The following is a 15351-nucleotide window of genomic DNA, read 5'->3' on the forward strand; positions in this document are numbered from 1 at the left end:
TGGCTACTCATTATCTTTTTTACAGAGGTTGGTTTCAGGCCAAAGTTGACCTTCCCTAATGACTACAGAGCAAAGGCCTTTGGCATGTTGTATTAGAAGCATTCTCTTATATATTCTGTGTTTAACAATTCAGTTTGTCTTTGGAGTGCAAGTGAAAACTTAAAATATAAGAAAACAAAAATAAAACAAAAACCTTATTAGAAGTATATCCCTTAAACTGTTATACCAGTAATATGAGACTTTTTAAAAAAAAAAACTTTTCCCTTTCAGATGGTGTGAGCCATCTGAAAAAAAGAGGGGTCACCTGATGCCAGGGTAGGGTTAAGTCAATAGTTTTCAAACTTGTGTATGCATCAGAATCACCTGGAGGACTTATTAAGCCACAGACGGCTGTGCTAACCCCCAGTTTGTGACTCCACAGGTTTGGTGCTCGGGCCTGAGAATCTGTATTTTTACTAAGTTCCCAGGTGATGCTGCTGCCGCTAGTCTGGAGACCACACTTTGAGAACCACTAGAAAATAGCTGCTGAAAAGGAATCTTGGTATGTTTAGGTCCAATACCTGCAACATTCTTGGCTGAAACAGTCTCAGAGAAAATTATAAATGGGTGATAGAGAAGATGAATTATCAGAAGGTGACATAATATTATGGAATACACTATTCAATAATGAGCTTGCCTCATTACCCTTAGACTTTTTTTAAAGTATGCTTCTTCAGGAATTATCTTGTTTCACTCATTATAACTCCAATTCTAGAGAGCAAAAAAAAAAAAATTCAAGTTAAAATTTAAGTTATTTTTGTTAAAAAAAAAAAAAAAAAAAAAAAAAAAAAAAAAAAAAAAAAAAAAAAAAAAAAAAAAAAAAAAAAAAAAAAAAAAAAAAAAAAAAAAAAAAAAATTTAAGTTATTTTTGTTCTCAATAATAATCACCTCCATTGCCTCTCTGCCCTTCAGTGCCCTGGGCAAGCCTCTTTAGTCATTGTTCCTTTATCTGTAGAAAGGGACATGATAATAGTACCTATCTCAGTGAATTGCTGTGAGGATAAAATGAGACCCTAAATGGAAAATAGTTGGCACTGAAAATGGCCTGTAAATGGTAGCTGCTTTTTTTTTTTTTTTTTTTTTTTTTACTAATTCATCTACTAATTTAAGGAAATAAATTGTAATGGTCGTGGGACCAGTGACCCAAACTACTTAAATCTCTAATACATTAATTGATCACAGTAATAAACCCGAATTTGTTCAAAACAAAACAAAAGGTTGTTATGCTCCAGGTACTTTGCTAACTGTGGCGGAGAACTGTTTGACTTGGCAGTGTTGGCTCAAGCTATCAGTACAGCATTCCCCTAAATACAGATTATAAATAAGGACCACCTGAAGCGCAATATGGGCCCCCACCCCAGAACAACCAAAACCATAACCAGGGGAGATGCGTAGGAATCTTTAATAACTCCAGGTGATTTTTTTTCTGATTACCAACTTTGAGAAACGCTGAAGGGACTTCTTCTCCATTCTATATGTGACTAATATAAACCCTAAACATCATTTCTATGTATTAGTCAGACCGTTGTTTACTAGAAAATTTCAGAAGTCCTTTCCGACTTAGTAATTTTGTTATTTTGAGTTGAACTGAAATTCACTTGGAGCGGTCAGTTGAAAATGTTTTTTCTTTGTGCTCTGAAAAGGTTCCCAGTGTTCCGGGTAAAGTCATCCTTTCACCCATGGGGGACCTGTGCCTCGTGCCTGAACTGCCCGCCTAGTACCTCCCCCCTTGAACTTCCTCCCGCAAGCCTCCTCCTCCCGCTTCATCTGGGCCTCAGGTCTAGCTTGTTTTGTCCCTTCGCGGCATTTGAGTAGAACATTTGGTGCTTTCCCAGTTCAGGACGCTTTGCTGGAATCGTCAATTTCCAGGGATTTTACAGGCTGGCCAAAACAGTTTGTTCAGAACAGCGCCGCCGGGGCATTGGCAGCCCTGGGCGGCCGCGCGTTTCCTCACTCTGCACAACCACCCGTGACCTTGGGCGAGCAAACGCGCACCGCCAGCTGCGTCAAGGCCACGCTCGGGCTGGACTTCGGAGCTCAAAATGGGTGTGGGGAGTGAGGAGGTTTCATAAACAGAAAAGACCTCGAAGCCATAAGGCAGTTCTTTTCCTTTTCTGGGGGTGAATCCTTACGATTCTTGGGGGAGGGAATGTCTGCCCAGGGCTGGAGACAAAGCGTGAGAACTAGGACGGCGAAAAACGTGTTTGAATGAGAAAATCCGAAGGAGGGAGGCTGAGGGCGGACAATTGGGTTAAAAATAGAAACGCATCCTCCACGGGACTCGCTCTTCCCAGCTCCACCCTAGGGGCCGACTGCCAGGCCAGTGGCTGGGCTCCGCGAGAAGGCACAGAAACCCGTCTCGGCCCCGCCTCCCGGACCTACTGACAGGGCACCGGGGGCGTGGCCTCGGGCCCGCGACGTCACCGCGCTCCCCGCCGCCGCCGCCGTCGGGGTTTTCGCTGACGCACGCGTCCCGCCCCCTCCCCCTCTTTTTCCTCACAGCCCGGCGCCGGGCGGCGAGCGCGTTAGTTGGCCGGGACGCGGAGCTGTGTGCATCTCCTACGCGGGCTCGCTAGCTCTCGGGAGCCGCGCAGCTTCCCCGGCGGTGGCAGGAGCGGCGAAGAGCGCCATCAGCGGGCCCTTACGGCCCCAGGCCTCGCGGCGCGCGCTCCGCTCGCCCTCCTAGTCCACCCAACCTGTGGCCTGTGGAGGCGTGAGGCGACTACGGGCGAGCGCCTCGAGCAGCGTTAGCCGCTGCGGCCTCCGGTCCTCCCTCCGCCTCCTCCTCTGCCCCCCTCGCTTCCCTCCTCCCACTTCCCGAGCTCCGGCGTGTCCCGGCCACGCTCGGCGCTGCTGCAGGAACAAAGGAAGACCCGGCGGCGGCGGCGCCACCTCCGCCTGCGGCTCCGACCCGCTCCCGGCCCGCGGCGGCGGCACCAGGGCGTCCGGCTCAGCCTTCCCGGAGGCCTCGGCCCGGCCTCATCGTGCCGGCTTCGCGCGCGAACCCGGCTTTCGCATTTGGGACCCCACAGGGTGAGTGATACGGGGCTGGGGGTGGGAGCTGGGCTCCTTGTTGCCGGGCCGGGGGCGGGAGTGAAGGGACCGGGACGCCGCGGGCCAACGGCGAAGCCGGAGCAGGCCGCGGATGGCGGCGTCCGGGGGAGGGGAGCCCGCCCGCCAGCCCAGGAAGCACAAAGACGGAGGCGTCATCCTGTCGTCGTGGCCCGAGACCTGGCTCCCGGCGCCCCTGGCTCGCTCCACAGCACGGTCGGGAAACAATGCACGGCGTGTCGCCTCTGCGGGGCCGGCCTCTAGGCCGCTCGCCTCCCGCCCGGCCGCCCTCGGCGGCGGCGGCGCCCGGCGTGGGCACCACGACCCAGAGAAACAAAGAGGCCGAGGCGGCGGCCGCGCCCCCTGCCCGCTGCGGCCCCCCCTAGCTCTTCCCTCAGAAGAGCCGTTCGAGGTCGAGGGTCGGGGATCGGCGTGGGGCCTGCAGACGAAGGGCCGGCCGGGCCTGCTGAGCTGCTGTTCTGCATGACTCAGTGGTTTTTGGAGAGGGCCCTGCTGGGCTTTACTGAGTGAGGCCTTTGCTTGGAGGGGGATGGGGGATCGGTGGGACCCGAACTTGTTCCAGAATCCATTGGAACATGGGGCCGGGGCTTCTCGACGTCGCTGCGTTTCTACCCTGAGATCCGTTTTCATGGAGGAAATGGAGCACCTTCTCCTTTGTTTGGTGCATTTAGGCTGATGAATGTGAAATTTTTTGCCTGCTTTCCACGCACTCCGTGGAGCTGTGTTTTCGGGGAAGGGTCGGGTTATATCTTTATTGATTGAGTGTCTCCTAAGGGATAGCATCTAAGGAGATATTAAGATAAAAGAACATATAGGTCACACATCCCCGTTCTTAAACCTGGGATTTAGATACAGACTTCTAAAAACATAAACGAATGTATTTTACTCCTTATTTTTAGGATTTTTTTAAAAAAGTAGGCTTTCAGAACTCAATTGGTGAAAATATTGCAATTTTATCTTTGAAGTTTTTCTTAAAATGTTTCCCCACGCCCCCCTAAAAAATCAAGGATTCGTTGTAGTTCTCTCCTGTTTTCTATCTCCCAGGCCCTGAAAAGGAGCCTTTAAAAGTCAATTCTACTCCATTTGGCAAAGAGGGAACTGAAATCTGGAAAGTAAGGACTTGCCCAAGGTCACTGACTTAGTGGCAGACTAGAGACTTGACCTCTCAGGTCTGCATTCCCAGGTGAGTGGGAATTCATGCCATCTCATCACATCATGTGCACCTGGAAGAACTGTATTCCATAGGTGTAAAAGCTCTTTGTTCAGAATTGGAGTTGGAGAATTGTTCAGTTACACTCAGGTGTTTTTTTAAGCCGTAAGTTAGAGGAAACCATAAACTTTATAAAATCTGCATTCTAGCTATACCTGATAGAGCTGACACGTGCATGCTCAAGTTGCTAATTACTTTAAAGGCAATAAATAGTAATGGTATTTTTTTTCTAAAATACCAGGGGAATGCAATACCTAATGGGAACACACATCCCCCACTTCATCCCCTAAATCCTTACTAAATGAGGATTCTTTTTTACGCTGTCTCCACTGTGCTTAGTTTTTTTATAAACAACCTTGACCATTTTAGCTTTGAGTGACTATGCTTTCATCTTCTAGATTGAGATTGTTCTGTAGTTTTTCCTACATTAGGAAAAAACTAGCAGTCCTTTTTTTGTTTTCTTATGTTGGATATATGAACGCTGCATCCTTAGTTCTTGGGGTTGTGTAGGAGTCGGCAGGCTTTGAGATATAAATAGAAGCTGATTTCAGAGGCCCCTGTTGACTAGGCTTTATGTGAGAGCCTCCATCCAGCTCAGCTTGTCACATTGCAGCCTTGTGACAGGCTGAAGCGCCCTCCCATGTGATCTAAGCTTCTGAGAAATATTAAAGCAAGCTGTGCACATGTGATGGCATTTAAAAGCTGGCTTTCTAGGGGAAAAAAATCTAAAAGATGGGAACCCGTGTAGAAGACTCATGTCCTGGTACTTCTTGTGTGTCTCGCAGTTGAAGGTTATTTACAATGAAATGAAGGTAGACATGTTGTTCTCTGAAGGAAAGTTGGAATACTTTGTTATCTCTAAGTGTGTGAAATCTTTAGATGGAGTATCCTCCATTTTATTTATCTAAAACAAAGATTTTAAGAATCAGATTAACTAAAATTACTTAGGTTGATCGCTTGGCCTTAAACTTAAAAGCCAATGTCAGATGAGACTGGGCCTCAGTGTAGAAAATGTAAGCTAGCACACTTAAACTGGTTTCAAGGAATGACCCAACCTTCATGCATAGGGCAAACATTCACACGTTTCGTGCGTGGTGGGCATGCAAATATATACATATTTATCATTTGAAAGCAGTTTTTGCTCCTATTATGCTCATTTAAAAACCCAGCTGAAAGTGTTTATTAATAAACTTCCTAAGTGATGTTGAAATGTTTACACTACCCTGCTCCAAAATGAGTCAGCTAAATTCCAGTTAATATTTAAAGAGACAGTGTCAACTAAATACTGTTGTTCAAAGTAAGTTGTGGATCTTGGTCACTCCATACAAGCTAGATTGTCTTAATATTTGTATGGTGCACTTCTACTTACAAAAGAGGATAAAATGTTTGGGGAATAATTACCAGGGTTCTGGCCAGGTCAAAATTGGTTAGTCCCCTTTTCCCATCTTCTAATTTTGGTAGTTAGTACTTGTTAAAACATCATTTTTTAATAACTCACTAAAAAGTGTATTCTAATATGTAGTTGGAAAAAATGACTGTGACCACAAGTTACAGCACACAAATTTTCCTTTAAGCAAATGCTCTCAAATATGCTTTTTGTACATATGCTTATACATATTTAAGATGACATGAAAACCCTCCACAACTTTATTTTAAAATAATTTTTCTTGAATATGTATTTTCTCATCCAGAGGAAAACTTATTAATAATTTAGCACAGCGTTTTGACAAGACTTTTAGAAAAGCAAATCTTCCTTGCAAACAAATGCTTGCTATGTGAAGCTTTTTCTGGTAACCCAGCATTGAATATTAACCATTACTAAAGGTTATGTATATATATTCACTTTAATATATTGAATTTGAGCTTGGAACGGTTTTATTATTTTCTGGTATGAGGAAGACAAGCACTTGTTAAAATTAATAGTGCCTTTGGCTAAGAAATCTGGTTCATAATTTGTGTATTGCAGGTTCCTAGGCACTGGCTTTAACATACTCTGAAACTTCAAATGGAGAACGTAAAAGGAGTTTCGTAAACCGGCTGACCCTAAATTCTTAAAGAGATTTACTTGTTGGTTCCAAGGTAGCAGGAAGGGCTACCAGTTCTCTTTTCAGCCTTATATAAAGATGTTTCAGCATTAAAAAGTACAGATGCTCTGCCTCAGCAGAATTGTCAAATTACTGATGAAGCCCAGATATGTGCAGGTGTTTTAAGAAAACTTTATTCATCCAGTTTAAAGAACCACCTATAAATATCAAGTCAGTGATAATTGTGATTAGCCAATTAAGTAAAAACATTTGAAATGGTCTGCCTGTAGTGCAGCAGAGTCGAAAGTTACTTAAAGATACCAGTTTCCCAAATTGATTAAAACATAACCCTGAGAGCTAGCAGACCTTTTCATAAATTGAAACCAAGAATAGTGGTAGGTAAAAATACCCTAATAATTGATAAAAGTTCTTTTTGGGTTTTTTTTGGCCCTAAAGCAGTTTGCTTTTATAGAGGCAACAAAATATTGATAATTATCTCTGCCCACCCTTTTTAATGATTAACAGAATTTGGGCTTTTGTTAAAACTTGTGTAGAAATTACAACGGTATACCGATGATTGTATTAGACTATATTTTGGTGATAACACTAATTTCTGAAATTTTGTTTCGTCTATAGCAGAAAAATATGGCTCAGGAGACTAACCAGACCCCGGGGCCCATGCTGTGTAGCACAGGATGTGGCTTTTATGGAAATCCTAGGACAAATGGAATGTGTTCAGTTTGCTACAAAGAACATCTTCAGAGGCAGCAGAATAGTGGCAGAATGAGCCCAATGGGTAAGTTATTTTTAAGGAAAAACACATTTGAAGAACTGGTGGACAGAAAATATAGAACCAAGAATTGGGGCTGAGAATGCTGAAAGCCCATGGAGAGAACACCTGACAAGAGCTTGAAATTCAAGCAACAGCCCAGGTGCTTGACATGACTGATCAGGAATGAATGACTATCTACAAGCATCTTCTAGCTTTTCAGTTTTCTTTTTTGAGGTTGTTTTGTTTCACACTTGTGTTCATTGGATTTTTAAATATTTTTTTGTTTGGATACTCAAGTGTAGGATTACAGCACAGTGAATGCTTATATCACTAACCTAATTAAATGCAAGTATTTGTTATGTCTTGATACTAAGTGAGTTTTTGTAGTGTTCATTGGTTCCTTACAAATCCTTTTTTTAAATAGGGACAGCTAGTGGTTCCAACAGTCCTACCTCAGATTCTGCATCTGTACAGAGAGCAGACACTAGCTTAAACAACTGTGAAGGTGCTGCTGGCAGCGCATCTGAAAAATCAAGGTAAGATTGAACGTTCAGAGTTTTTATGATATTACAAAGAGGAGAAACCAAGATGTCTGTACTAGTCCGATAATGAAGAAGTTAATGGATGCCCTTGGCTTTGCAATCGAGGATTTCAGTGTCTTAATACATGACTCTTAAGTCATTGAGTAAAGATGTATATATTACACCTGACTCCCTAACCCCCTCAAGGATACTGTGTTGGAAATGCTGTGCTTTTTTATTTCTTTGTAATTGAGGTTTAGGGATTGTCGAGTGAGACTGTAGACTGTATTATTGGGCCAAACAAGATGTTTTGGCAGAGCTGCCCTTTTGCCCTTAAACAAGTTACAGGCACAGCTAAAAACCCCTAGCTGGTTGTAGAATATGGTAACCCATACAAAATGCAGGCTCGAGTTGATGAGCCATTTATCAAACTTTTTTCTCAACCATTTATGCTGGGCATCCAATATTTTTCTTAAATTTTAGGTTATCTAGCTCCATTTGCCCATTTTGGAAATATTATATAATTTAAAGTTGAACTGACAACTTATTCATTGTCTCAAGAAGTACCCTTAACACCTTTAAAAATTGTTTGCTTGAACTCAAATAGAAATGTGCCTGTGGCTGCCTTGCCTGTAACTCAGCAAATGACAGAAATGAGCATTTCAAGAGAGGACAAAATAACTACCCCGAAAACAGAGGTGTCAGAGCCAGGTACGTTTTTCATTTAATACTTGTTCAGTTCTGAATTTGATAGTGCAAGAAATGGCTGGTGGGGGGATTCTTTCCTTCCCATTGAAGGACCAAAGAGGAGGGAGAGCCGTAAAATACAGGCCAAGCAAAGAACTACTATCTTTAAAAGTATCTTGAAGAGTATGAGTATCTTGAAGTGTAAAATAGTGATATTTATTCTGTTTCTTCTCTGCTCATCCCCTGCACTACCCTTGTGCATAATGGGCAAAGTCTGTAATCTGGAGATTGGATGTGTTAAAAACTTGATGAAGTTAAATTTCAAGGTTATAAAGAATAATTTTATAACCAAAAGCAGTAACTGTAGTTTTGATATTGTCAATGTCGTAGAAAACTTTTAAGAACAACATATTTGAACACTGAAACTTGTTTGAAGTACAATATTCCTATCATATATTTTGTGGGAGTTTAAAACTCAGTGTGGAAAGGCATTTTGGTTTTCGTGAGATATGGTGACTTTGGAAACTTTCCTTATATAGCACAACCAGAAGTGCCCTGATGGTGCAAGAAGACTGACTTGAATTACCTGTACTAGGTCCTAGAACAAAAAGATTTCTGTGCTTTATATAGTGCATGTAGCTTATTTGATCAATTTGTTCTTTTTTGGCAGAGTGCTGATTAAATGCAATATAAAACTTTTGTTGTGAAAAGATAGTGTCAGTGGTTATACAGTCTGCTTTGGAGGCTGGCTTTTGCTAACAGCAGTCAAGTTCGTTTATTGTATTAATCTTACAAAGTTAAGGCCAAATTCTCAAGTTTGGCAGGTGAATCTATATTTTGCATTTTGAGATGAGCTCCATCCTTAAACTGACCACATTAGTTTGCCCGTGATGCCTTTGTTTGGGTTTTTTTTTGTTTTTGGTTTTGGTTTTTAAACACAAAATTACTCTGACCTTGGAAGAACAGTCTTGGGTTAGAGCTAGTCTGCATTTATTATTACTTAGTAGGCATTCCGTGGTTCACTGCTATTTGCCTTTTCTGTGTCATTTTCTTATTCCCCCTTCTTCCCTTGTCTCAGGAGCCATAGTTCATTTTTCAGGTGTGGCCAAAGAAATGGCTGACACCCTCCCTCTACCCCATACAACTATTCCCCTAGATTATTCTTTATCCTCATGACATCAGGAAAAACATTAATGTTGTCACAGTAGCAGTAGGTGGAATATTGTTCGTTTAGTCTAATATTAGGCCATTTCTCCCAGTAGATTCATTGCTAATGCAATTGAATTATAAATTTGGGCAGAGTTTTAGAGAAAATTGCCATTAAATCAATCAGCTTGCTGTAGGAGCTTATCTATATGCTAATAGCATTGGTGCTGGCATATTTGGGCAGTAATTTCAGCATTGCATACATAAATTTGCTATTGTTACATTTGGATTAATATTAAAACCTGAGTTTATAGTGTTTCAGGTGTAGTTGAATTATATGTAAGCAGATATAAATTTTGGTATTTTGTTTTAAAGAACTAGTGGCAGTGTGGGCTTTAGTACAGTAATGTATTTTTTGTTCATTGTGAGAAATTTTATTGATGCCATGCATACACTGAAACTTAAAGCCTTTTTAGGTGGAGAAACGGTGGGACTGTTTGTAGATGCTATCTCTGTCGATAGTGGATGCCCATTTCAGATAAGATTCTTGTTCTGCCTGTGGAATCCTTAATAGTTTAAAATCAATACTTCTCGAGTAGTTTCTAAAGACTGTTTGCCGATCTTTTTTAAAAACCAAGCTTTAAAAAAATCTTTCAAGTCTTCCTATAATGTTTAGTGCACCTGTGAAAATGGTAAAATGATTGTTTTGGAATTTTTGGATCTGACGTTGATTTAGGGATGAATGGTTTGGGTTTCATTTGTCAAAATTTGCTGTTTTTACATATACAGGATTTTTTTTCCTATAAGCATAAAATCAAAGTTGGCTACTTTTATTTACTGAGATGTAATGAATTTGAACTGCCCTGATTGAAAAGTTTGCATTTAGGAAATTATAACGTGGAAAAACTGAGCATATGATTAACATCTCCCAGCTCTTTAAAACAGAATTAGGATTTTGTTTTTAGTACTGACTGTTACCAGTGTTCTATAGGAATTTCTTGAGTGAAGCGATCATTTTACAAAATTAGAGAAGCAAGTAGTATGGTGATTGGCAGGAATTTCTCAGGTTTGAATTAAGTTCTGATGTTAAAATGGAAGATTCTGTTTAAAGTTTGTATTTTCAAGGAATACTTCTAAACATTTTTATCAGGCATCTTCCTGTTTCTCTTAAGTACTTCCTTTTTTGACTTAAATGTTAGCCAGTGAATGCTTGACAAATTTTGTGTTTCTGTCCTTTTCAGTTGTCACTCAGCCCAGTCCGTCAGTTTCTCAGCCCAGTACTTCTCAGAGTGAAGAAAAAGCTCCTGAATTGCCCAAACCAAAGAAAAACAGATGTTTCATGTGCAGAAAGAAAGTTGGTCTTACAGGTATTACAAAACACAAGACAATGTATGTTTTACTCCCTGCAGTTAACAAGGAGCTTTTGGTCACTCCCTAAGAGACTAGTTGGTCTTACACATAAAAAAAAAAAAAAAAAAAAAAAAAAAAAAGCCTGACTAGCTGTAGTCTAGGAAAGGTGGGGGAGGTGGTATTGGAGTGGAAAGAAGTTGGGTTTTACTTCCATTTGTCTCCAAATCATATAAAACTATTAACTCAGGCCCTCTTATTTTATTAAATTGTTAAAAAGTTTTTGTATACCTAGGGAAAATGTTACTGAACTAACAGCGCCACCTACTTTGAGCTATGCAGGGAATGTTCTCGGTGCTTTTTTCTTGTCTCCTTTAAATCTCAGACCTTGATGGTTGTTTTCACTTGAGGAAACATTACTTACGATATGGTAGGACTGTGTTTTGAATCCAGGTTAGCCTAACTCCAGAGCCTGTTGTAAATTTTATCCTGCTTTGCATCTACAGGAGTCGATAGAGAGAGAGCACCTGGTAGAAATTAGCTGGCAGACAGCCCATTTTGTTTTCTCCACGTGGTTTGGCTTACCAAACACTTCCCTATTGCCCTTGCAAGGAAAGACTGAACATAGTTATTTGAATTTCTCACCATGTCAAAGGAAGTTAAAAGTTCCTTTTCCAGGTTAATGTGATAGACTCTATAAGAGTTGACTGTCTTATCACCAGGAAGTGGAAGAAAAGAGTTCACTGTCTTTTATGTTACAAAGCAATGAAAATCTGGGTCCTTTTCTATAGTGACTAAGGCTTTTTTTTCTTTTAATTGCCTCAAGTTCTCAAGTGACTCTACTTCTTCGTTTGTACAGGGTTTGACTGCCGATGTGGAAATTTGTTTTGTGGACTTCACCGTTACTCTGACAAGCACAACTGTCCGTATGATTACAAAGCAGAAGCTGCAGCAAAAATCAGAAAAGAGAATCCAGTTGTTGTGGCTGAAAAAATTCAGAGAATATAAATTACTTCTTGTGAAGAGACTGAAACTTTGTTTTTATTTTAATATATCGTAGGAAAACATTAAAGAGCAGATGCATGGCCATTTTTCTTTGATGTTCTCCAGAGTTTTACTTTACACTTGTCTGTCTTATAATTGATATTTTAGGATGTTTGGGTGTTTGTTACAGGCAGAATTGGATAGATACAGCCCTACAAATGTATATGCCCTCCCCTGAAAAAAATTGGATGAAAATCTGCACAGCAAAGTGAAACACACAGATAATAGGAACAAAATAGAGTTCCCATGTGCCAAACAAAATAAATGAAATCTCTGCATGTTTGCAGCATATCTGCCTTTTGGGAATGTAATCAAGGTATAATCTTTGGCTAGTGTTATGTGCCTGTATTTTTTTAAAATGGTACACCAGAAAAGGACTGGCAGTCTACTTCTACCATAGTTAAACTTCACCCTCTTTAATTTCACAACATATTCTTTGGAAGCAGGAAGAAATGCTCATAAAGAGGATCAGACCTTCTTTCCCGTGAAACCAGTATTTGGTGCCATATATAAGCCTGGTTAAATTGGTCATCTAAAACTGTCAAATAAGACATTCCGTGAAAGGTAAACATCGAAACTGATTATAAGTAAAACCATCAAGCCAACAACAGGGTCTTGAGATAATCTTTGAAGCTTATTGTACTGGCCTGCACCAGAAGATGTCTGCATTATTCATTGCTAAAAATGTGTAGCACAGAACTGCACTAGGATTAATTTGTTTACAAGAAGAAATTTAAACTCTACGTTTGGTTTTCACATACAGCAGCTCTACTGAATAACATGCATCTGAATTTTAAGTTGCAAAGGTATCTGAATAGTTAATTTTTCATGTGCATCTTTTGTCGAATGTTTTGGTTCAAGAAAGAATGTTTAAAGCTTTTTAAAAGACTTCAGTTCTTAATGTAACTGTACCCTTCTGCATGGAAAATCATAACCAACATGGCTGCAGTAGACTTCTTAGTGGTATCCAGCACCACTTGCAGAGGGCTGCTTTATCATATTGTACTTGGGTGTAGGACTCTAGTGTTCTTGGGTGTATTGCATGGGCTGCATTATCTACAGCATTGTACAATAACAACTAGAAAAGGCAGTATACTTCACTGATGCTTGTCTGGTAATATCACTTCTGTGTTATAATGGAAGGTTTTTTGTGATGTATGAAACTTGTGTTTTTTATATATAAATGAGTATAGTTAGTGTTGTGGTAATGCCTGTTTTCATCTGTAAATAGTTAAGTATGTACACGAGGCACTACTTCTGATTTATTGCAGTGTTCAGTCCTAGTTTTTACTTTTATTCTTAAAGCATTCAGTTTTGCTTTCAATTTTATGTACCTTAGTTCTGAGTTAGACCTGCAGATGTGTACAGATAGTTCATATTTATGTATTGCACATAATCATGCTATTCAGCATTGATGCTATATTGTATTATGTAAATAATAAAAGCCATGTACAGAGGGAAACTTCACTTGTTCATTGGGTTTTTAAGCCATAGTCCTAAAGGGAAAATTAGAAAATGTTACTTTGCATGGCTATGTAATTTTTTTTCCTTTGCCATCCTTGAACTTGTTCAAGTGATAATCGAGATATTAGAAGCATTTGCAGGTATGATACCTGATAGTTTATTTTTGAAGAATTCAATAGGCACCTTTGGGATTAAAACTTTTAAAATTTGAGGAGAAAGATGAAATTTGATGGCCTACCCCCCTTCTCCATGTTGTAAAAGATGATGTTTTATGATAATTCTGAAGAAGAAAGTAGGTATGGCTTAGTTTACAAAAACAGTTCTGTTTTATTTCTGTTTTGGGTTTGGCTCTAATACAGAGATGCACCCATGGACTTGGTCTTTGCAGAGTTTATGCCAGATCATAAAGAACAAGGGGTGACAGGTACATGTTGACTTTACCTGGGGTAAATGAATACCAGAGTGCAACTGTTGCTTCTCTGTGATGGCGTTTGGGTTGGAAATACCCTAGTTTTATCTGTCAGTTCTTTGCATGCTGTTACTTTTGCTTCAAGTTGGGGAGGTACATATGTATGTCAAAGTTCCTGTACTGACATAGGGCAGTATTTCCCTGCCTTTTTTTTAAAGTATCACGTTCACACTCCTGAAGGTGGTTGCTGTCCTCATTTAAGAGATGAAGCAGTCCAAAGTGGACCTTAAATAACTTGCCCAAAATCACGGGCTGGTTCCAGGGTCCCTCATCTTAATCACTATGCCATAATGCTCAGAAACTGCCTTTTTTAAAGTCCTTTTTAAAGTATGAAAATTCACAATTGAGTTGAAAATTTAGAATTTGAAGATTTAGAAGGGGAACTTTTTTTTTCAAGTTAAAAATGAAGTCAGAGTGTTATAGAGAAGTTAAGATGAGCCCTCAGACTCCATCACTGAAGATCTGAGTAGTAGCAAGACTTAGGTAGTTTTTTGTTTGGCCAGGCTGCAGTGCAATGGTGTAATCTCGGCTCACTGCAACCTCTGCCTCCTGGGTTCAAGCGATTCTCCTGCCTCAGCCTCCTAAGTAGCTGGGATCACAGGCACCCGCCACCACGCCCAGCTAATTTTTGTATTTTTAGTAGAGACAGTGTCTCCATGTTGGTCAGGCTGGTCTTGAACTCCCAACCTCAGGTGATCTGCCCGCCTTGGCCTCCCAAAGTGCTGGGATTACGGGCATGAGGCATGCGCCCGGCCAATCAGTAGGTTTTTTTTTTTTTTTTTTTTTTTTTTTTACAAGAAACATTAAACCAGATCAGAGCAAAGATTTGTCAGGGTTGCCCATTGACTGGCGTGAAAGGAATCAGTGTCTAAGGCACCTGCGAGGGTTCAGTTCTACCCAAATTCTTGCATTCTAACCTGAATGCAAGGTCATGAAGTCCTTTGAAATGTACAGATACTTTAATAATATGCCATGTTTCCCCTACATAAGCAGACAAATCTGTACACCCCCACGACCTGAAGTTTTGTTAGGCTGTGACCACATGAATTCGCAGTATAAATGGGTGAGTCCTTTTTAAAAACCTCATCTTCAGTGTGCCTGATCTGTAAAACTAGAGCCTCAGGTTTGATCCTAGGTAGGCTTCCCACAACGTGGGGAAAGTTAGTTTGCAAGGGAAAGCTGTTTCTGAGCATTATGGCATAGTGATTAAGATGAGGGACCCTGGAACCAGCCCGTGATTTGGGGCAAGTTATTTTAGGTCCACTTTGGACTGCTTCATCTCTTAAATGAGGACAGCAACCGCCTTCAGGAGTGTGAAGGGGACAGCACTTAAAACTGTGCCTGGCACATTGTATTTGCTATTGTCTTGATGTCCTGGAATAATGGTTTCCATAACTTGGGAAGAAAACTATTTGAGAACAAGATTGGTTACATCAAGTTGTATAGTGGAAAGATAAAGATCTGTTATTTAAACTTGCAGTTTAGAGTCGTTAGAATCATTCTTTTCCGTAAGGCTTTCTTTGCAAGAGATCTGCATTAAATAAAGTTGCTAGCAA

The 15351-nt window shown here is 40.7% G+C and overlaps 1 protein-coding gene across 3 annotated transcripts; it reads left to right on the forward strand.

Annotated features, from left to right (window-relative positions):
- Positions 1-2496: 2496 nt before the first annotated feature.
- Positions 2497-13324, forward strand: ZFAND5 (zinc finger AN1-type containing 5). 3 transcript variants are annotated; one of them, XM_030809903.1, is made up of 7 exons: positions 2497-3072; positions 4156-4294; positions 6982-7141; positions 7542-7653; positions 8246-8349; positions 10713-10838; positions 11678-13324. In XM_030809903.1, exons 3-7 carry the CDS (start codon positions 6991-6993, stop codon positions 11824-11826), a joined length of 642 nt encoding a protein of 213 aa, XP_030665763.1. In that variant the 5' UTR covers positions 2497-3072; positions 4156-4294; positions 6982-6990; the 3' UTR covers positions 11827-13324. The 3 variants fall into 3 exon arrangements, with proteins under 3 accessions (XP_030665763.1, XP_030665755.1, XP_030665773.1); XM_030809895.1 differs by lacking the exon at positions 4156-4294; XM_030809913.1 differs by lacking the exons at positions 2497-3072; positions 4156-4294 and having other exon boundaries at positions 4326-7141; positions 11678-11913.
- The last annotated feature ends 2027 nt before the right edge of the window (positions 13325-15351 follow it).

This window comes from Nomascus leucogenys, chromosome 1a (genome assembly GCF_006542625.1).
Source record: "Nomascus leucogenys isolate Asia chromosome 1a, Asia_NLE_v1, whole genome shotgun sequence".
NCBI classification, from domain to species: domain Eukaryota; kingdom Metazoa; phylum Chordata; class Mammalia; order Primates; family Hylobatidae; genus Nomascus; species Nomascus leucogenys.